This window comes from Rhinatrema bivittatum, chromosome 9, assembly GCF_901001135.1.
Source record: "Rhinatrema bivittatum chromosome 9, aRhiBiv1.1, whole genome shotgun sequence".
In the NCBI taxonomy this organism is placed as follows: domain Eukaryota; kingdom Metazoa; phylum Chordata; class Amphibia; order Gymnophiona; family Rhinatrematidae; genus Rhinatrema; species Rhinatrema bivittatum.
The window spans coordinates 152,224,822-152,247,598 of NC_042623.1; the positions used below are offsets into that span (position 1 = coordinate 152,224,822).

Below are 22,777 nucleotides of genomic sequence, written 5' to 3' on the forward strand. Positions count from 1 at the left end.
ACGCCGCAGTAGTCAGCCTTCCATCAACCCCGAAGGGAGTTGCCAATGAGGTAAGGTGGGCGGAGCAGAGACGTCGGACAGCGACGGACACAATAGTACCCCCTCTTCAAAGGGCGATCTCTTCGGGTACCAGGTTTTGAAGGATGCGCGAGATGGAATCGACGAAGCATCACTTATCCACGATAATGGTCTGAGGCTCTCAAATGTATACTTTGGGGCCAAACCCTTTCCATCTAGAAGGTATTCAAAATCTTGCCTCAATATGAACATCCAGTATCTCTTGATTTTGATCTCTAGTCTTCTTCTGCATAGATGACAGGTGAATCTTGAATTTGAAGACAATTCGCTGAGAATGAGCGGTTTCAGATGAAAAGTAGAATGTGTTATGGAAATTGACCAGGTAGTAACTTCAGACAGTAGGTTACTTTGCCAATACGATGAAGAACTGGGAATGGACCCATGTAGCGAGGAGCAATCCGAAGGAGAGTAGATGAATCAGAGGTGCTTGGTTGACAACCAGACCTAGTCTCCTGGCTTGAAGACTGAAGCCTGCGCAAGGAGCACCTAATAGTACTTCTTAGCACGGTCACTCGCTTAAATGAGCATGTCCTTGGTCTGAAGCTACAGTCTATGGAAATCATCAGCAGTGGTTTGAGCTGCTGGGGACGTCACTGAAGGCTTCAGTGGAAGTGGCGATGTTAGGGAACGTCCAAAAAAACACTTCATAGATGACAGTCCAGTACATATAGCTGGATGAAAATTGAAGATGTTGCCAGCGGATACGGACTGGGTAGTTACTAAGAGTATCTTCTTCCGGTTTAATATGTGCTGAGGCTCATCAGGCACATCCTCTGAATGGAAAAGAGCGTAACAGAGATACTCTAAGGTATAGGATCCATGAATACGGTATTAATATTGAGCGCCTTCGAGCCACGGTGAACGTTGAAGGCACATGAATATCAGAAGCAATGGAAAGGGCTTGTTACCATGCAGCGCCAGGCGGGGAAGGTCCTCACTGCTGATCAGCGGAGACTGGTGGCGGCAGCGCGGGCCGATGCGACTCGCGCGCAAGCTCCGCCCACCAACCGACGTCAGACGCCCTCCCGAGGATCGCGTTTGCGCGCAAAAAACTAGTATTTAAAGAGCTTAGTCCAGCACAGCATTGCCTCAGCTACAGGCTTGCTGTGCTGGTGCTCAGTTGCGTTTCTTGCCTTTGCCTGACTTTTGACCCGGAGTGTTTGGACCTGCCTGCCTGCCACCTGCCTTCTGACCCGGATTGCCTATCGGACCTGTCTGCCTTCTGCCTGACTTCTGACCCGGAGTGCTTGGACCTGCCTGCCTGCCGCCTGCCTTCTGACCCGATTGCCTATCAGACCTGTCTGCCTTCTGCCTGACTTCTGACCCGGAGGGCTTGGACCTGCCTGCCTGCCGCCTGCCTTCTGACCCGGATTGCCTATCGGACCTGCCTGCCTGCTGCCTGACTTCTGACCCGGAGTGTTTGGACCTGCCTGCCTACCGCCTGCCTTCTGACCCAGAGTGCCTACTGGACCTGCCTGCCTGCTGCCTGCCTTCTGAACCGGACTACCTGGACTTGCTTGCCTGCCGCCTGCCCTCTGACCCAGATTGTCTACTGGACTTGCCTGTCTGCTGCCTGCCCTCTGACCCGGATTGTCTACTGGATTTGCCCGCCTGTGGCCTGCCCTCTGACCTGGAGAACCTACCGGACTTGTCTGCCTGCTGGCTGCCCGCGGACCGGAATTGGGACAGGACTCCACCTTTGCGGTACTGTGGTAACGCAGTACTGGGCGACTATCCTTGCTGCAGAAACCAGGGACGACCGCGGCAAGGTAAGGCTGAGGGATATTTGGGGATCCACTATCTACAAATCGTAACAGGGCTGCTGGGGACGTCATAGCGTTCTTCAATAGAAGTGGCGGTGTTGAGAAACGTCCAAAGCCCACTTCAAGTTGTAGTGCAATAGTGGATCTTCTGAATAAGCGAGAGGACTCTTCAGATATTCCACTAGGGTTTGAGGAATAAAATTGCCTCCTTTCCCTGAGTCCACCAGGGCAGGAGTCTGAACCGAACCTGGTCCACTGGTCAAAGAGACTGGGAGAGAATGTGGAGGAGAAGACGCGGTAAGGCCCAAGAACAGTCCTCCTGCAGGACTTAGGCCCGTCCATTTCCCAGATGAATAAAGCATGTAGAGTCATCATGGCCAGGCTGACCACAATACATGAGGAGTCCGCGCTTCTTCCAAAATCTTCTCTCTTTAGAAGTCAAATGTTCACGACCAAGTTGCATCGGTTCATCTTTATCAGCAGTAGAAGTTACTGGAACCTTTTGAGGTGCAGGTATAGAGCTAGCCTGATTCACCCCAGATAACATCCTAGGCCGGAGTTCCTTCACCTTGTCCCAGAGCCGGTGATCAATCCGAGTAGCTAAGGCTACTAATTCGTCCAGCGTGTCAGGAGTTTCACGAGCAGCCAGCTCGTCTTTTAAACGGGTATCCAGGCCTCTGCAAAAGAGAGTCTTGAGACATTTGGGGTCCCAGCAGAGTTCTGCCACAAGTGTTTTAAACTCTATGGCAAATTCAGCCAATGATCTGTTGCCTTGCTTCAAATCCACCAAAGCAAAACCGGCTACAGAATTTCGAGCAGAATCATCAAAAATGGATTTAAATAAGTCCATAAATCCTTCTATGTCCTGCAAAATAGGGTCCTTATGCTCCCACAAGGTAGATGCCCAAGACAAGGCCCTACCATCCAAGTAAAAAGGGATGTAGGTGGTCTTGGAGACAGCAATAGGAAATAAAGATGGTTGTAAGGTAAAGTGCATGCAGCACTGGTTTAAAAAGCCCCGAGTCTTCTGCATTTCTCCAGAGAAGCGGATCGAGCTGCCAGTGGTACAGCAGTCTTTAGTTACTTCCTGTATCTGAATTTCATGGTTAGAAGTAGTACTTTGAACCTTCTGTGTGTGTAGCTGATGAAAAGCTGAAGTAAGGCGTCCTGTTGTTCCGCAATGCGCTGAGCCAGGCCTGGTATAGCCTGCAAAGCATTGAGTTGTGCTGGATCCATGTAGTACCCGAACTCTGGAGTCAAGCCGAAACCCTGGAGTCAAGCCGGATCAATGGAGTTAACCGGAACCCTGGAATCATGTAGTCAAGCCGGATCCATGGAGTTAGCAACCTGTTATGTGCTCTGCAGAGAGATGTCAATCTGTTGACAAAGCTCTGTGATGAAGCTGGGAGTTAACAATCTGTCAGAAAGCTCTGTTAATAAAGCTGGTAGTTATCAATCCGTTGTTATTTAGAACAGTTGTGGGTGGATCCTTGGACCAGTGGCAGGTGACCACGCCCTCGGGGGAAATCCCGAGAGGGACCACTGGTCAGGCTTAGTGTAGGTTACGGACAAACAGTAGTCCGTGTGGGATCCCATGTCTTTGTTCCATGTTCCGGTCTCTGCTTTTCCTTGATGTTCCATGATGTCAAGTTGTCCAGGTGGCAGTAGTGAGCTGGAAGCGCCCGGCTGGGCTGTGGTCCCTCAGGTACTGGGAACAGCGAGCTGTAAGGAAACTAAGAAAGTGAGTAGGCAGTATATGCAGAGTTCTGGAACTGGTCCTTGATGGTAACACTCACACAATAGTCTCTTAAGGCAGCCCAGGAGATGGTATGCATTAGGCCCTCGAGGAGCGAGTACCTGGTCCCAGGGAAAGCCCTGAGAGATAGATGTAAACTCACTGATGTTGTAAGCAGCGATGACTTCTTAGCAGAAGAGGTATTCAGGAGCAGCTCCGGGACGTGGGCCCTCGAGGAGCAGGTACCTGTTCCGGACTGCAACCTGAAAAGAAAAAGAGAGAGCGAGGCCCCCGAGGAGCGGGTACCTCTAGTGAAGTCCAAGGAGGCAGAGTGGCTAGGGTTGCGAAGAGCGAATCCCATCCACAGCGACCAGGAGGAAGCTAGGTAATCCAATCCCTTGCTAACTTGTCTTGTTAGCGAAACTGAGACCTTAATATCTGGAGCTGGTGACGTCATCTCAGGGGGACGCCCCTGAGGTTCGCGCCAACGCTGGTATATCAGTCGGGCCACGCGTGCGCGCTTAGGAATCTGGTCAACATGGCGGCTTGCAGCATCGAGCCGGTCCGGGAACGCCGGAGGAGGATGGCCAGGAGACGCTGCAGCAGTCAACTTTCCATCAATCCCGAAGGGAGTCGCCAACGAGGTAAGGTGGGCGGAGCAGAGACATCGGACAGCGATGGACACAACTACTCCATACGAATATCCAGGAGGTCTTACCAGCTCTCTGGGGCCCCTCTAGCTTTCTAGGCCTGGATTCTTATGGCAGGGTGAAGGGAAACCTCCTTCACCCAGAACCCCTTGCTTCATTCTGCCTTAAAGTTAGCTGGTTATCTCTAACCGGCTAACTTTAGGACAGCCCTATGGCCTGACCAGAATTAGCCATGTAAGTTGAGCGGCTAACTCTGAATATTGGAATTAATCACATAACTTATCCAGCTAACTTTGCTCTGCCCATAAACGCTTCCCATCTGCCTCCCACCAATCCCCGGAATGCCCCTGACTGATGCGGCTAGAATTTAGCGGGTAGCCATTTAGACAGTTATCTGTCTAAGTGACTTTTGAATATTGACCTCACTATGACTGACTGGAGCAAATGAGCTTGTGTTGAGTTCTATATAAGCAAATAGGGCATGACCAAATTGCTGAATTTATTTTTGCTGTATTGCCATTGAAAAGTTTGGAAAATTTTTCTTTATTTTGGTCTGTATACCATAGCAATATTTTTCTTGGTATATTTGCAATTCAGATTTTGATTATGGCAGTTAATAATTGGTTTTGGTTCCTAATAATTGGTTATGTTTCTCTGCCAACATTCCATAACTAAACAATTCACCATGACAAGGCTACCCATTTGTGGGCGATTGTTACACTCTTGAAATGAAATTTATCGTGTCTTAAGCCATCCAAGAGCTATGATAATCCTAATAAGCATGCAGCCTATAGTGTTTTAATACTGTTATCAGATGGGTACAAGCCTGCATATATATATATCTACACTTAAGGGATTATAAAATTGTACAAATTGTCAAAAAATATACATATGTCATCAATACTTATGATAAATGTAAAAAGTCCCAAAATGAGCATGCTTAAAGCAGCTTGCTGTAGTAAACTTTATCATGATATTTAGATGGATGAAATCAGAGGACACTAGACACCCTGAAGCCATGAAGGAACATTCTCATGACAAAATAAGTAAATAATACCACACATGTGACCTCCCACAAGGGCCCTGGGTAAACATTTGTGGGTGAACACCCCCTTGTTAGGAACAAAGAACTCATGCAGGATTTGATCATTTGAACAGGTCATTTGTTGATAGAGCTTGAAGACATCATATTTGCACCTGTTCTTTTATAGATATTGCATCATTGGCCTTGCATTATGGGTTCCCTATTATGCAGGGGACATGGTCCAGTTACCCTTGTTCATGGGAAATGCAGCCCTAAATAGGGCAGATGCAATTTAGAGATCTTATCTTCCCGCTGGGATTAGCATGGCTATCAGAGTGATTCTTCCTGCAGAGGCAGAGGAAGAATAGATTACTTGGAAGGCTCTAATTGTCTTCATAACCAAGTCATCAGGTCAAGAGCCAACATGGAAAAATGGGGATACTCTAGCAAACCCTAGACTTGTGATTGTAGGAAGAGGAGACCAGGCAACACTTTTTTGGTCTGCCCATTGCTTTTTTGTTTTGAGTCCAGCTGACAAGTGCTGAAATGTGCTTATCAGTACAAAGAAATATGGATTTCATGCATGGGCATAAGAAGAAAAAGATGACCAGGGCAGAAATTAAATTAATTTTGTGAACTAGCATAAATAAAACCTCTTTTCCAAATGATCCACTTCACATATTATATCTTTTACGGGAACTAGCCTACCCTATGGAGGAGACCTGTAACTGATACTCAGACCCAGCTTCTGCTCATCAGACTGACAATGGACAGTTGGCTGCAGAGGCAGTACTCAGAGGCCCTGAGGGCAGCTATGGGAGTCTTAGCAATTGTACAATAGTGACGCCTACAGGTAGACTGCATGCATATTAGATTCCAGTGGGAATCAGGAATAAGGACTGTCACAGCTATGGCTGGGTAATTGCACAATAAATTATAGAGGGAGTAAGATGGGAACTAATTGTGGAAAAATCCCCTAGTGGCTGCCAATGAAGGTGTATGGTTCCAAAAATGGCAGTGAATGTGGCTGGAAGAAAATCTGACTCAGTGAAAGCTCAAGTGTGAATAAATGTGAGACTTGTGGTAAAATCCCAGATAACACCACTGCAGTTAGTCGGTTTTCTCTTTTAGAAATGGATTTGTGATTTGGTCCATACCTTAACACTGACACTTCCTTGGAGTTTGAGTTGTAATCTTATCATGTCGACTTCTTCCATTGTGCAAAGCTGGTTTAATTCTGTAACTTTCTTGGACATTTCATCAATGGCCACTTCAATGGGGTTCAGTTCTGTGCTTGTTTGGCTTATGACTTGAATCCTTTTCTTCACATAAGGAAATGAATGACTGGCTACTCCAGAACAATTTAAGTAAAAAGAAGAGAAACAAAACAATTATTTAACAGATGCTAAATATTAGTTTGGTAAATGCCCTTTTTTGATCTTGATTCTCTGAGATCTTTCTCTAGCAGCATTCTTTTAGATACAAATGTATTAACAGAACAATTGACTTATGTTTCTTTTGAGTTTCTCATATTCAAAATGCTGTTAAATGCTATTATTAATAATACTGAAAAGAGTCCCTAGAGGTGAAAACACTAATATAAGACAACACATACTTTTCAGAACTGTTCGTCTCTTGCATTGCTCCTCTACTCCTCCGTGTTTCTTCCCAGACAAAGTAAAGGGAGTTTCAAAAACAAAATGTCTGATGTTGTGATGCCTTTCAAAATCAGTCTTTCTGTCTTCCAGTTCCTTTGTTTCAAAGTATGGGGTGACATATGTAACCTGTACATAGGCAAATTTTGGGTCCAGTTCTTTGGGGTTCACCTAGGGTATATCAAAATTGTTGCATATGAAACAACCTACACAATAGTTGCAGTAATAACACAGAGACAGTCACTTCTTCATAGATGGGGTACTAGCTCTGTCCTGCCTCAGTGAGAGTGAGGTAAGTCCAAGCTATGCCCCTAGCTATTAATGCTTATTATGTTTTTATGTATTTTTATATTAATGAGTATTATTTTTATTTATTTATTTATTTAACATCTCTTTTATACCGATATCCGTTTGCACATCGCATCGGTTCACAATAAACATAAACTTTTGGGCAGTGCCCTTACATGTAACAGATAACTTAGTGAACTAGGAAAAATACAATTAACTTTTGGGAGGAGCCCGTATAACAAACATCAATGGGTAGATGCAAAGCAATAGAACTGATTATATCATGCGTTACATTTATGATATATTGCTATTTATTTTGTTTTGAAAACCACTTTGGGTTGGACTTATCTAAGGAAGGCGGTTTAGAAATATAACATAACATAACATGGAATGACTCAATGTGCATGTACATGTCTCAGTTTCCTGCAGTTTTGATTTACTGGACCTGATTTACAAGAAATTTTACTCATGAGGTCTCAAAGGAAGGAAACCTTGATAAATGAAGTCCATTGTATTTGTTTATGTTACCTGAAAAAATAACATGCTATTGTACTCAATCATTGGATGGAAAGCTTGTTTTGAAAACAATGCTGTTTTCACCCCTATATGACTAACAACAGACTCCCGCAAAACAACTATTTGAAAGAAGGCCAGGTGCACAGAATCTCTCTGAACCGTACCTAGAGAATGGGAAAGAAGAGATGTGACCAGCACAATGTTAGAGTTCCTCCAATAAATGGTTACTCACTTTGAATAGGTTTACTGATACCATGTGCTATATCCTTACTTCAATAAAATCATATTTTTTGTTTGCAATCATGCTTACAACAAACATAGCATTGTCCCATAACATTTGACAATTCTGGGCTCATAAGCCTTGCAGAAAGAGAAGCACTTATGTTTGTGCTTTATTGCTATGATGCACACTCAAGCATACATTTACATTTTTAAATAATTGTTAATCTTTTTATTTCTACATACCCACTGAGAAACTAAGGTCAGTGAACAGGTTGTAGGTAATAACTTTTTATTGGACTGCTTTAACAGATTTGTAGCTAGCTGTCATTGGGTCAGGAGAGACTGAATACACAACTAAATTATGGTTGCATTACAATAGTGATGTGTTGGTGTGTGTTTTCAAAACTGTAAAGAATTGTAGGGAAAAGAACAGAATTTACAAACGTGGGAGGACTATGGGCCTTATTTTCCAAGGCTATCGCAGGCTAGCTAAGGTAGCGCACGCCTGCGCTACCTACATCGGGGTGGAGTTGGCCCCGGAAGAGGAGGAGTCGGGGCATCACCGGGGTCGACTCCGCGAAGATGCCACGGACAGCGAAAAGGTAAGGGCCTTTCCGCTGCCTATTTCGCGCCCAATAACTACACCTTCTATGGGGCCTTATTTTCCAAGGCTATCGCAGGCTTGCACTAACAACGCAAGCCTGCGATAGCTAGCGAAGATAGCGCACGCCTGCGCTACCTACAGCGGGGTGGAGTTGGCCCTGGAAGAGGAGGAGTTGGGGCGTCACCGGGGCCGACTCCGCGAAGATGCAGCGGACGACGAAAAGGTAAGGGCCTTTTCGCTGCCTATTTCGCTCCCAATAACTACACCTTCTATGGTGTAGTTATTGGGCGCGATGCCGGCAGTGATTGCATCATGGAGGTGCGATCGCTGCTGGCTAGCGCAGGACCGCCCCACCGTTTCGGCCCCCTACCCCTCATTACCGCATTTTTCTAAAGTATCGCAGGCCTGCGATACTTTAGAAAATGAGGCCTTCTGTCTTTTAATTGCTGATAAAACCAGTGTCTCTATTAAGACCCTTTAAGGCTTGTGCAGTAAGCAATGACTTTTTGTTTCTCACATGCTAAATTTTCTATTAGTGCAGATGAGTTCCATAAAATGTATCGTGAAAAATTTTGCATAAGAATCATTATACTTCATTGGGCTGTACTTATTTTTCATTTTGTAAAATGCAGCCCACAAAGGGAATTTTGTGCAGGTTATCTACATTAGAATAGTTAAAGGGCTGCTTTGCAAGCTTTTGCATCACAGCAGTTCCTGAACTTGATTTAAATAAAATTTTGCGTGCCACAAATAATGTACAAACTTTTACTATTTGTGAGTATGAAAAACTTCAGAAATAGCTCTTGGCATGCTAAAAGCCAAAAAAGTGCACTTTAAGACAATGAATGCACACCATTTCCAGATTTAGCGTACAAAGCGCCATTTGCAGTGTTTTTCACATTTTAGTACACCAGCACCTTTGGGCTTGTTTCAACAACCTCATCTATAGTTCCTGCTGCACCAATGTGAAGGAAGCATAACTCTTGAATGCTCACCCAAATGTATGAAGTTAGTCTAATAAAAATGTGTCACCCATAACTTGTTTGATAAGATTTATGACTCTATATTGAAGTGAACTAACGTCAATTGCACTATTATGTTCAAGGTACTTAGAGAAAAGTGAATTGGCTCATAGTGCAATATTGAAAGATGGGGGGGGATGTGCTTTTGATTAAGATAATACAAATACTTCTGAATGTACTGCATTCCTTTCTTATGCACCTTGTTGGAATCTTGGATGATCTTCACATTGTCTGCACCAAATTTGTCTGCATAAAGCTTTAGGAGCCTCTGGGAGATCTCAGACAGGCCTGTTAACTTGGGCTCCTTGTAGATGTACTCTTTACCTTCCTCTTCTTCAAAGAAACCCTATCAAATGGAACAGAATCAAGTTAATGACAATGAGAAAAATGGCGGCAACTAGGATGCAAAACATGAAGGACATTCATTTTCCAAAGAACCGGCTTGTCAGTTTTTGATTTAAATACTAATTTTGCCCTGCTGTGCATACCCTGAGCAAATACGAACACTTAATATGTTTCACACAAGTCTTAAAAGTTCAGCTCTTCAGAACTACATGCCTCGGGATTTCTGGGAAGGAGAGAAAGGAGAATTTCCTAGAAAGGCCATGTTAGGGAGAATAAACTTATTTCAGCAAATTAATCTTCTCTTAAAAATTGAACACTCAGAAAATGAATAAAATGTAGCAACTTCTTCAAAATGTTTGGTGGAGAAAAATTATACTAAAATTGCACGCGCACACAAATGTACCTTCATGGACCTGCAGTCATACAACTCTACACTTTCCCTGTCTCTATAAAAACGTAGTGGTGGCAAAAAAGTGTTTCCTCATATAGCAATTGTAAAAACTCGTTTACAGACTATTTCCTACTGAGAAAATTAACTGCCAGTGATTTAGAGTATCAGGCTGGGCGTGCTTATGTTGCTCCTGTGAATAACACTGACATAAAAAGTCTGAGAGAGCCCGCCCAGTGGCTCACTGCAATGCAGTGTGCTGGCTAGAGGTGTGAATCGTGTGATCGATCGTCTTAACGATCGATTTTGGTTGGGGGGGAGGGAAATCTTATCGTCGGGTTTTTTTGTTTTAAAAAATCGTTAAAAATCGTAAATCGGGGGAGGGCGGGAAAACCGGCACACCAAAAAACCCCCAAAACCCACCCCGAACCTTTAAAAGAAATCCCCCACCCTCCCGAACCCCCCCAAAATGTTTTAAATTACCTGGGGTCCATTGGGGGTTCCAGACGCGATCTCCCTCTCTCTCTCTGGCCACGGCTGCGTTGAGAAATGGCGCCGGTGGTCCTTTGCCCTTATCATGTGACATGGCAAAGGTAACGCCGGCGCCATTTTGTTTCCTGGCTCCCGACGTCACGCCTGCTGGAGATCACCCCCGGACCCCCACTGGACCCCCAGGGTCTTTTGGCCAGCTTGGGGGGGCCTCCTGACCCCGCCCGTATGACATAGTGAGGGCAAAGGTAGTGCCGGCGCCATTTTGAAGATTGGCAATACGGCCCGCGTGCAGGAGGTCGCTCCCGGACCCCCGCTGGACTTTTGGCAAGTCTTGTGGGGGTCAGGAGGCCCCCCCAAGCTGGCCAAAAGTCCCTGGGGGTCCAGCGGGGGTCCGGGGGCGATCTCCAGCAGGCGTGAAGTTGGGAGCCAGGAAACAAAATGGCGCCGGCGCTACCTTTGCCCTGTCACATGATAAGGGCAAAGGGCCACCGGCGCCATTTCTCAACGCAGCCGTGGCCAGAGAGAGAGAGAGAGAGGGAGATCGCGCCGGGACCCCCCCCCCACTGGACCCCAGGTAATTTAAAACATTTTGGGGGGGTTCGGGAGGGTGGGGGATTTCTTTTAAAGGTTCGGGGTGGGTTTTAGGGTTTTTTGGTGTGCCGGTTTTCTCGCGCCCTATTTAACGATACAATACAAATGCCCCTGACGATAAATCGGGGGCATTTGTATTGTATCTGCACTCTAACGATTTTGGACGATTTTAAAATTATCTGACGATAATTTTAATCGTTCAAAAACGATTCACATCCCTAGTGCTGGCATTCAGGAGAACTTTTCTGGAGTTCAGCCTTTGCTCCTCAGGTGGGTTCAGGCTGGGGATGCTGCAGATGCAGGTTTCACAGAGGGCAGCTTCAGCCATCATACAACAGTGCAGCCCAGGGGGACGTGTCCTGCATTCCAGAGGGAGCCGCATTTTGTGGCTCCTGGCTAAGAACTTTTGCTGACATGGCTGGACTAGAAGGGAGAGAGGAGAACATTAAAAGATGGGTAAATGAAGGTAGAGGCGGTGTTAACCCACCGGAGGCTCCAAAAGGAGGGGGGTGGGTAGGAGGGGTGTTGGTGAGAGAGAGAGCGGAAGTCTACGGGGGGGGGGGGGGGAAATAATAATAAAAAGTGAGTCTAGGGTTCCCCTGGAACTGCTTTGGTTCTAAGTAAATGTTTAGTTTATTTATGGTAGGCTCTGGCTCTGAATAAGGCTCATGACATCGTAGCCCCTGTAGGATCCGGTTCCAATTGAGCTGCAAGCCCAATAGAGCCAGAGGAAATTTACTCCCCCCCCCCCCCCCAAATATTTCTGAATTCATGAACTTTGAAACATGCATCTGACATGCAATACAAATAAATTCTAAACTTGGTGGGGAAAAAAGTCCCAAATCTATAGATGCAGCTGAAAGCAGTAACCGCCGCTACATGGCTTGTAAGTCTGCATTGATCAGAGCTGGGCAATATTTAAACTTAATTTTCTGACTCTAAATCTTGCCTTATCTTTTTGTGGACAAATGATGTAATCTATATAGATTTGGCTCTTCTTTTGCTATAGGTGAATATTGTTTTCTGGGATGTTCATTTGAAGAGCTATTCTGAAATGGTGAAAACTGACCCATTCAAATGTTAATAACCATTAATTGGCAACTTCTGAAAACAGGGCTAATCAGTTGTTCCTTATAACTAAGGGAAGGTTTAATAAACCTGCATTGAACATACAAATGACAGGCTTGTTTCAGGCAGAACTGACTGCACAGCAACATGAAGTACAGGGTGGTTTAAGGATCAAAATTTGTGGTATGAACATAATGCAACTATTTGTTTAAATGTGGAAGCAGTGCCCTCATGTGGCGAGTCACAGTCAACACTGTCAATCATATCTGCGTTTTGATATCACATAAAACAGACAGAGTGCACTTTGCTGTATCTTCATAAAAAAACATTAGAGACCAAGTTTTACTCACACTTGCCTGTAACTTTTTTTTTTAGTGAATTCAGTGGAAGGTACTGACTGACATTACTGGAAATGGAAACTCCATTTATCCATAGAACAGGTAAGTAACATGGCAAGTAGCAATACGAGCTTTCCCACATCGTCCTGCTAGTGTGCGTCAACCTCCACGTATTCTGGAGAGTGCACCCCTATGGAATTCAGTCTCCATGCCTATGCAGCCTTTGACCTCTCTGCTCAGACTGTCAACAGTAGCAGAAATTTCATAGTGCCAAATGGTGAGGGCGGTTTTCATGATGTGGACGCCCACACACTTGGAACTGAACTAAGCCCACCATTTCACAGAGATCATCAAACAGCTCGCAGATGAGAATAATGTTTGGTCGCTTTTGGTGCTGTAATAAAGACTGATAAATTCCCAGGAAAATTAAACTAACCTGGTCCCTATGTATAAACTATGCATGTGCCTGTACTAACATCTATGCACATGCTTTTGGCTCCTGCTGCCTAGTTTATGAAGTATTGGCATGACTTTAGGTGCAGCTACTTATGCATATATATATATATATATATATGTATGTATGTGTGTGTGTGCAGTGTTATGCATACCACTAAAAGTTACATGAACATTTTTATCAGATATTAAGCACTGGACATTTAAGCGGGCTAGAAAGCCAAACTCCAGGTGGAATACTGTCAGTTATATATATGTTCAGTAACCAACGAAGCAGAACACCTCTCTAAGATAATCAAAAATACACAAAAGAGAGGGAAAAGGATCAATGTCCAATATCAATCTCAAACCCACTTAATTCGCAAATGACAATATCATAAACAGTCTTTGCTTTAAAAGATTTACATCTGCAGCCTCTCGCCTCACAATGGGCCGCAAGCTTCAATCAGCTTATAAAGCAGAGTGTAATTCCTTTTTAATCATTTATTGTCATATTGCCTATCCCTAATCAGAACTTTATTCAAAATAATTTATCACTAAACTTCATTCTAAACACCCCTAAGAAAGGTATACCAGTATGAAAAACTTTATACTTCTCACTTTTCACTCTGTTTTAACCCTAAATCTTCTGTAAAAGAATACTTAGCCAAGTCAACGTGAAATGTAAATCAAATTGTTCCCGACATGAATCACGTTTCGATTGTAAAACAATCTTCTTCAGGGGATCATTTCACAGTGCTCGTTACTTGACACAGCCAATATTCTTCAATATCCCGGACAAACAATATCTCACCGCTCTTGTTCAAAAATTTTTGAAAAGTGAGAAGTATAAAGTTTTTCATACTGGTATACCTTTCTTAGGGGTGTTTAGAATGAAGTTTAGTGATAAATTATTTTGAATAAAGTTCTGATTAGGGATAGGCAATATGACAATAAATGATTAAAAAGGAATTACACTCTGCTTTATAAGCTGATTGAAGCTTGCGGCCCATTGTGAGGCGAGAGGCTGCAGATGTAAATCTTTTAAAGCAAAGACTGTTTATGATATTGTCATTTGCGAATTAAGTGGGTTTGAGATTGATATTGGACATTGATCCTTTTCCCTCTCTTTTGTGTATTTTTAGTTATATATATGTGACATGAAATGGTAAAGGACCTGGACAGGATTATTTAACTTCCACTAGGTTGTAGGCATCATTCTCTAGGTCAGAGAAAATGGCATTGACCTGGGGTCTGCTCAGTTCAGGGCTACTGTCTTGTGCATGGAGCCACAGACTGGCTCAAAGAGCTAATTTCAGCTGGGAGATAGCCTGCTGTATGGCCCCGCTCCCCTCGTCCCTCTCTGAAGACAAGGCTTGGTCCTCAGGGAATTCAAAAAAAGTACTGCGACACCTCTAAGGTGTTCTTAATATTTAGACCGCTAAGAAACCAAAGGAAGGTAAGAGGCCCTGGAGAGAGACCTGTGAGCTCTTTGCCTGGTGTGTGTATTATGGTTATACTGTGATGTTAAGTCTGGAAGTCTTGTACTTTGTCTCTGGTCATGTTGTGCGCTGTCTCTGAAAGAGGAACTACTGTGATGGAAGTAAGCCTTATCCAACTGTGAGTTACCTGTTCAGTTTACCTGCAGTGCCCAAGTCAGGAACTGTTATTTTGTCACAGATTCTAAATAAAACCAGTACTGAGACACAATATCTGCGTGTAAGTGCTGCAGGGGCCTTCAGTCTGAAACTGCTGGGAGCAACAAAAGAGTTTCCTCAGAAGTGGTCCACAGCAGGTGGTTTTGAAAGGCAGCAATTTTCAAACCTGCTTAAAGTGCACTTACGTGTGTAAAACCTATGGACAATTCAATGGCATATATTGTTGAAATTTTCAAAAGCTCGCTTTATACATGTAATTTGCATTTACAGATTTTTGTAAGTGTGTAAATCATTTTGAAAATTACCCCTGAATATTTAAATGCTCCCATTGTTCAATACTGTGTAGATGCATGGCTTGATATGTGTGTCTGTATGTGTAAATGTGTGTAAAAATAGGAAGCTCAGCTCAATTTTAGGAAGCAATTTTGGATTTGCAAACTGTTGCTCCTATTGGCCTGAATGAAGAATTAGATTGGCTGTCTCTCATTTGATTGGTGCTCTGGTTGTTTGCCAGGTCATGCTGTTATTTATGTGAGGACCCCTTTGGGATCATCACAATAAGGCCCTAGTCTTGAACCCTGTGAGCTAGTACAGAAAAGGGAGGGGGGGGGGGGAGGCTCCATTTTTGAACAGCTCCTCCTCCGGGTTTGCTGATATGGCGCCCCCTGCTGCTTATAAAAGCAGGCTGCAGCATACCACAATGGAGCATTTTGGTTAAGAGTTAGAGAGAGTAGGAGAGTTTTCCTTGGGCTATTGCCCTGCTTGGGTTCTGGGTTTCTCAGCTTGGCCCAATACCCCAGTGGGAAGGGGAACAGCTCCTGCCTGGGTGCTGGTTCTGTTCTTGATTAAGATTTTTGGATGTTTTTGACTGTGTGCCCAGGTCGTGTGAGAGACCTGGCACCTCTGCCTGGGGGGAATTCGGGGTCTCCACTAGCCAGGTTAGATCGGGATGTAGGGGAGATTCCATATGGTGACTCGCGGCAGGAGGATTCCAGATTTTTCTACCTTTGTGTTAAGACCTTTTCTGAGTTCCCAGGAGAAAGTTTTTGGCCACCCTTCTTGCCTGAAGAGGGAATATGTGTAGAGAGGTGCTGTGTTCCCTGCTACTGGACGTTTCCTAGGAAAACTCCTATTGCGACACCTGAAGAAGAGAACTGTGAGTAAGACCTAAGTTTCTATTCTGAGGACACCCAATGACGTCTTCACCCTCGGAGAGAGACACTTAAGGGAGACTGTGCAGAGACTGGAATTCTTTTTGCCAGCCATTACTTTTGGAAGGAGTTTTCCATCCCAGCTAAGGGTACCCTGTCCAGGTAGGAATCTTTTTGTGAGAATTTCCCTGCTTGATACTGCGAGATGCTTGCACAGATTTTTAAAAATATTTATATTCCACTAATCCACAAATCTTGATGGAGTACAATATACACACACATCAAAATAATCAATAAACATACAGTAACAAGCAACATAAGACAAGAAACATACCAAATTACATTAAACACCAAATTAAACCTGCAGAGTCTGCTGGCAAATGCCTAATACTCAATTATGCAAAGACATTATTGAACAGACAAGGCTTGGGTGAAAAGATAAGCTTTAAGAAGCTTTTCAAATTGGAGCAGATCAACCTTGTATCTAATTGTCATAGGCAATTCATTCTGGAAAATAGGTCCACAGATAAATTGGAGAACTGTAAATTTCATCTTGTCAAGACAAAAACTGTTGTGAAAGTGTCATTTCTACCATTTAAGAACTCTGACAATAAAGATTTAAATTTGGACACTGAATCTGAGCCTCCAGAGTCTTTTGTGGCACTCATATCCCTTAAAGCTGATAGAGACCTGTTGCAACCCCCCCCCCCCCCAGGCTACAAATGGACCCATCCTGGGATCTGGAGGATTTAGTCCTCCCCCATTGGAAAAAGAACCCTGTTCTAGGACCCCTGGACTGTGGCAGAGGGGGAAAAGTTAAAGGATTGGCACCAGGATCCTTGTGTGTTCCTGCCCTCTGGCCTCTAAACTGGACAGGGGGTTATATTTAAATAGTGCACAGTGTATAGCCATGTTTTAGTGCTCTGCTTGAGCACAGCAGCTTTTGGAATTACAAAAGTATCCCTGATGAAGAAAAATATTTCAAATTATGGCCAAATCAGGCGTTTGACCAGTTACTCAACTGAACTTTATGCTACAAGCTCAGTCAGTTAAGTGTTTTAGTTTTAACTGCGTAAAAAATTATAACAATTGGATAATGAATGACCACTGATAAGAAGGTCTGATGTTTATTAGGGATGTGAATCGTTTTAGGACGATTAAAATTATCGTCCGATAATTTTAATATCGTCTTAAACCGTTATGGAACACAATACAATACAGATTCTAACGATTTATCGTTATAAATCGTTAGAATCGTGAGCCGGCACACTAAAACCCCCTAAAACCCACCCCCGACCCTTTAAATTAAATCCCCCACCCTCCCGAACCCCCCCCCAAATAACTTAAATAACCTGCGGGTCCAGCGGCGGTCCGGAACGGCAGCGGTCCGGAACGGGCTCCTGCTCCTGCATCTTGTCGTCTTCGGCCGGCGCCATTTTCCAAAATGGCGCCGAAAAATGGCGGCGGCCATAGACGAAAAAGATTGGACGGCAGGAGGTCCTTCCGGACCCCCGCTGGACTTTTGGCAAGTCTCGTGGGGGTCAGGAGGCCCCCCACAAGCTGGCCAAAAGTTCCTGGAGGTCCAGCGGGGGTCAGGGAGCGATTTCCCGCCGCGAATCGTTTTCGTACGGAAAATGGCGCCGGCAGGAGATCGACTGCAGGAGGTCGTTCAGCGAGGGTTCCGGCGCCTCGCTGAACGACCTCCTGCAGTCGATCTCCTGCCGGCGCCATTTTCCGTACGAAAACGATTCGCGGCGGGAAATCGCTCCCTGACCCCCGCTGGACCTCCAGGAACTTTTGGCCAGCTTGTGGGGGGCCTCCTGACCCCCACGAGACTTACCAAAAGTCCAGCGGGGGTCCGGAAGGACCTCCTGCCGTCCAATCTTTTTCGTCTATGGCCGCCGCCATTTTTCGGCGCCATTTTGGAAAATGGCGCCGGCCGAAGACAACAAGATGCAGGAGCAGGAGCCCGTTCCGGACCGCTGCCGTTCCGGACCGCCGCTGGACCCGCAGGTTATTTAAGTTATTTGGGGGGGGGTTCGGGAGGGTGGGGGATTTAATTTAAAGGGTCGGGGGTGGGTTTTAGGGGGTTTTAATGTGCCGGTTTTTCGATTTTTTCGATTTTTCGATTTTTTAACGATTTTTCACGATATTTTACCCCCCCAAACGGCAACAATACGATTCCCTCCCCCTCCCAGCCGAAATCGATCGTTAAGACGATCGAGGACACGATTCACATCCCTAATGTTTATAATGAGGCAACTTTGGGAGGAAAAATCAGGTACTGTGGGTTACCATTTATGAAAAATACCCTTTAGCAATTTACCTATATTTGTATGGTTTCAGTAGTATCTTTATAAGGTCTCAGCAGAAATTTTATGATTTAATCAGAGTGTTAGATCATTACCGTATTTTTCGCTCCATAAGACGCACCTGACCTAGGATTCAGAGGGTGAAAATAAAAAAAAAAAAATTGTGCTAAACCGGCTCTGCGTCTGGGCATCTTATGGAGCAAATTAGGGGAGTGCATAGCTTTTTTTTCTCCCCATTTTGTTGTCGGGTCTGGGTAGGGCCATTTCGGTCCACTCCCCAGATCAGAAAACGTTTCTTTTTCTGGGAACCCCTCCCCCCTCCAAAAAAAAAAAAAACCCATCCCAACCCTTTAAATTAACAACCCCCACCCTCCTGACCCCCCCCCAAGACCTGCCGACGTAATTTTCTACAACCCCCCACCCTCCTGACCCCCCCAAGACCTGCCGACTTAATTTACTACAACTACCCACCCTCCTGACCCCCCCAAGACCTGCCGACTTAATTTACTGCAACCCCCCCACCCTCCTGACCCCCCCCAAGACCTGCCGACTTAATTTACTACAACCCCCCACCCTCCTGACTCCCCCAAGACCTGCCGACTTAATTTACTGCAACCACCCACCCTCCTGACCCCAAGACCTGCCGACTTAATTTACTGCAACCCCTCACCCTCCTGACCCCCCCAAGACCTGCCGACTTAATTTACTGCAACCCCCACCCTCCTGACCCCCCCAAGACCTGCCGACTTAATTTACTACAACCCCCCACCCCCCTGACTCCCCCAAGACCTGCCGACTTAATTTACTGCAACCCCCCACCCTCCTGACCCCAAGACCTGCCGACTTAATTTACTGCAACCCCCCACCCTCCTGACCCCCCCAAGACCTGCCGACTTAATTTACTGCAACCCCCCACCCTCCTGACCCCCCCAAGACCTGCCGACTTAATTTACTGCAACCCCTCACCCTCCTGACCCCCCCAAGACCTGCCGACTTAATTTACTGCAATCCCCCACCCTCCTGACCCCTCCAAGACCTGCCAAACGTCCCTGGTGGTCCAGCGGGGGTCCAGGAGCGGTCCGGGAACGATCTCCTGAGCGTGGGCCGTCGGCTGCCAGTAATCAAAATGGCGCCGAAGGCCCTTTGCCCTCACTATGTCACTGAGACCGACCAATAGCAGCGGTCGGTCCCAGTGACATAGTGAGGGAAAAGGGCCGTCGGCGCCATTTTGTTTACTGGCAGCCGACGGCCGAAGCCCAGGAGATCGTTCCCGACCGCTCCTGGACCCCCGTTGGACCACCAGGGACGTTTGGCAGGTCTTGGGGGGGTCAGGAGGGTGGGGGGTTGCAGTAAATTAAGTCGGCAGGTCTTGAGGGAGTCAGGAGGGGGGGGGGGGTTGTTAGATTTTTTTTTTTTTTTTTTTATATTCGCTCCATAAGACACACATACATTTTCCCCCCACTTTTGGGGGAAACAAAGTGAGACTTATGGAGCGAAAAATACGGTATATTGTTGCAGAGTTATTGAATGTCATATTGCAGAGGGGTTAGTAGGAAAGAATTTCCTTTTTGCAGATGATGCTAAGATCTGCAACACAGTGGACAAATTGATGATAACAGATAAGCTGTGGTAAATACACATGCATGTTATGATTATCTTGCATATAAAATTGGTAAAGAAGGTATGTGACTTCCTGCATTAAAAATGTGTGTGTACTTTCAGGGCAAAGATCTGTGGGGTATTATAAACTTTCTGTACATGCATGTGCTGACTTACGCACACTGTTGAAAATTAACCTAATGTATCTGACTGATATATTCTGAGCATGGACATTCCTCTTGGGGAGCCCAGCTTTCAAAACTGTCTGTAGCACTCCATTTGTGCACTAAGTAGGCTTGCGGAGATTTATGCTACTATTTTATAAACTGTGTGGTGGGAGCTGCTCGGTTTATAAAATAACATGTTTGCAGGTATGTTTCAGTACATGCATAGATTTGTAATGCAGAAGAAATGAAGAACATTGGCCAGCTGGTGCGATCTGTAAAAATGGCTGTGCTGGATCTGGAGCCCTAGGAGGCACTCTGAGCCCCCACTATATTATCAGGGCTCTTGAGGTAAGGTCTGGGAGGGTGGTGGTCCACGGTCCCAGGAAGGGGGTAGGGGTGTTGGCCAAAAGGGAAAAAGGGAAAGGTTTGGGACCAAGTGGGTGGGGTGTGACCGGGACCTTCTAATTTAGAAATTGGGTCTTTTTTACTATGGCCACCTTAAGGGGTGGTGGATGAGGTAGGACAGAGGATCTTGAGAGAAACCCCCCCCCCCCAAGGAGGGCTTTAGACATTCTTGGGGGGGGGGGAGGGAATATTTGGCCCAATTGTGCACCTTAAACTATGGACCTGGGAGCAGGGAGACGCACATTAACAACTCGATGCTTCCAGGAAAAACTACATACAGCTCAAGAGTCATAGCTATCTTTAAATCAAATAACAAGACTTGTGAATTTTGAGGCAAGCCATGTTATTTGATTTACATAGTTTTGCCTAGTAATGAGCAGATTACCATGTATTTGCATGTTCATCAGCTTATTACCATATTCATGTGCTAGGGGAATATAACGTTTCTTATCTATAATAACACTCACTATTTACCATGCAGTAAATGCCTAATGCAGCTTGGTAAATGACCCCCTAAGTTTGTCCCCGACACAACAGAGGGTGAACTGACTTGCCCAAGGTATTTAAGAGTGTCAGCTGGATTTGAACCCTGGCTTCCCTGAATTTTATAAACTGTGCACGTACTTTGCTTCTGAATATATTTGCAAGAGTACTTAGAAGCACTCGTTCATCGATACCTTCACTAGTTCACCTAGACTCTCCAGCACTTCACCCTAAATTTCTACCAGTTCAGCCTGACCTCCCAGCCACTACTACAGACAAAAGGCTAATATGATTTCAATTGTGCGAGGCAATTAGCAGACATAAAAGTTTATGGAGAAGTTTGCATGTATTCTGCTTAAAAAATAGCAACTTGTATGCATTCTTCTGAACCCTGCTCTGGAATGCCCCTAAATCTCCCCCCCCCCCCCTGTTAACATTTACGAGCAACATTGCAAGTATAAATGTACTCTTGAAGTTTATAAAATAGGATATATGCGCTTTAAGCTCCTTACGTGGGTATTTGCTCATTTTAAGCATGCTCCCACTGCATAGTTTATAAAATCCAGGTGTCACTTTAGAAACACCTACCTTTTTCGTGTATTTGCTGAGTTATGCACACTATTCAACATTACCCTCCCTGTATGCAGGTAAAAGTATGCACATTGTTCCACACTGCATGTATTTTTATGAACATTTTCGTGAAGGTATTCACAGGGCTGGGCTAGGCCAGCAGAGGCAATAATGGGCACAGATTTGGATTTTAAAAAACTATGCATGTTGTTTCTGCCAGAAGAAGTACCTTCAGAAAAAAACAGATGCAAATCTCCTCAGGTACTTTTATCTTGGGCAGTTCTCAAGTTTATACTTTCTCTTTGAGAACTGGTGCAAATTGTGTAGGTAAAAAAAATGGTGCACTTTGCACTTGCCTGCACAGATTTGAAAATTGCCCTAATTATGCAAAATATTAATGAGACTCGTTAGTTCTAACTTATGGATGGCCAATGCTACTCCTTAAAGCTCTCAAACAGGAATGATTTTCAGGGTATATGCAAAGAATATTCATGCTGCATATTTGCATACAATTGGTATAAAAACAGGTTAATTTGCATACATTCATTATCCTGTAAACTAGACCTCTTTGCAATTCTTGAGGACTGGAGTTCACCAACAGAGTAATTCCTGCCCTTTCAGTGACTCTGTGTAACATCACCTTGCTGCATCTCACTCTACCCAAACTACTACTACTAGTGTTCCATTCCTTGCCACTCTTCCTGCTTCAACTACTTTAGTACGACAGTAAATAGCACAGTAATGCTTCCCAAGCATGACAGTATTTGGGCTTACATGGTGCTGTGGGCATAAAGTGTATAGAAACATATAGAAACATAGAAATGACGGCAGAAGAAGACCAAATGGCCCATCGAGTCTGCCCAGCAAGCTACGCACTTAATCCATTATTTTTTTTTTCCCTTTTTCTCTCTCCCACCTGTTACTATTGGCTTCCAGTACCCTCCAGCCCTAATTCCCCTCCACCCAATTTAGAGAGCAGCTTTGAATCTGCATCCAAGTGACATCCAGCTCAATAGGATATCATCTGGATGAAAGCTGCTAAATGAACAAATACTCCCCTTACATTAACATCAACTGAACAATGGCAACATATTTCACTTTCCATTAGAAGAAGCATGAAACTGGTATTGCACGATGAAATGTGCGGTGCTCAGTTTTCTAAGTTAAAGGAATTGAATTAAAAATCAGTTTGGACAGAAGGGATACACGTCATGAAAGAAT

At 44.8% G+C, this 22,777-nt stretch overlaps 1 protein-coding gene across 5 annotated transcripts in view; it reads right to left on the bottom strand.

The window, feature by feature from the left end:
• DOCK10 (dedicator of cytokinesis 10) overlaps positions 1-22,777 on the bottom strand; it is a 401,455-nt gene that overhangs the window by 11,893 nt on the left and 366,785 nt on the right. For all 5 annotated transcript variants that reach the window (XM_029615672.1, XM_029615673.1, XM_029615675.1 and 2 more), the window contains 3 exons: positions 9,757-9,903; positions 6,866-7,076; positions 6,408-6,598 (listed from right to left, as the gene is read on the bottom strand). In XM_029615672.1, coding sequence (XP_029471532.1) covers positions 6,408-6,598; positions 6,866-7,076; positions 9,757-9,903 — 549 coding nt within the window. The remainder of the gene's footprint in view (positions 1-6,407; positions 6,599-6,865; positions 7,077-9,756; positions 9,904-22,777) is intronic.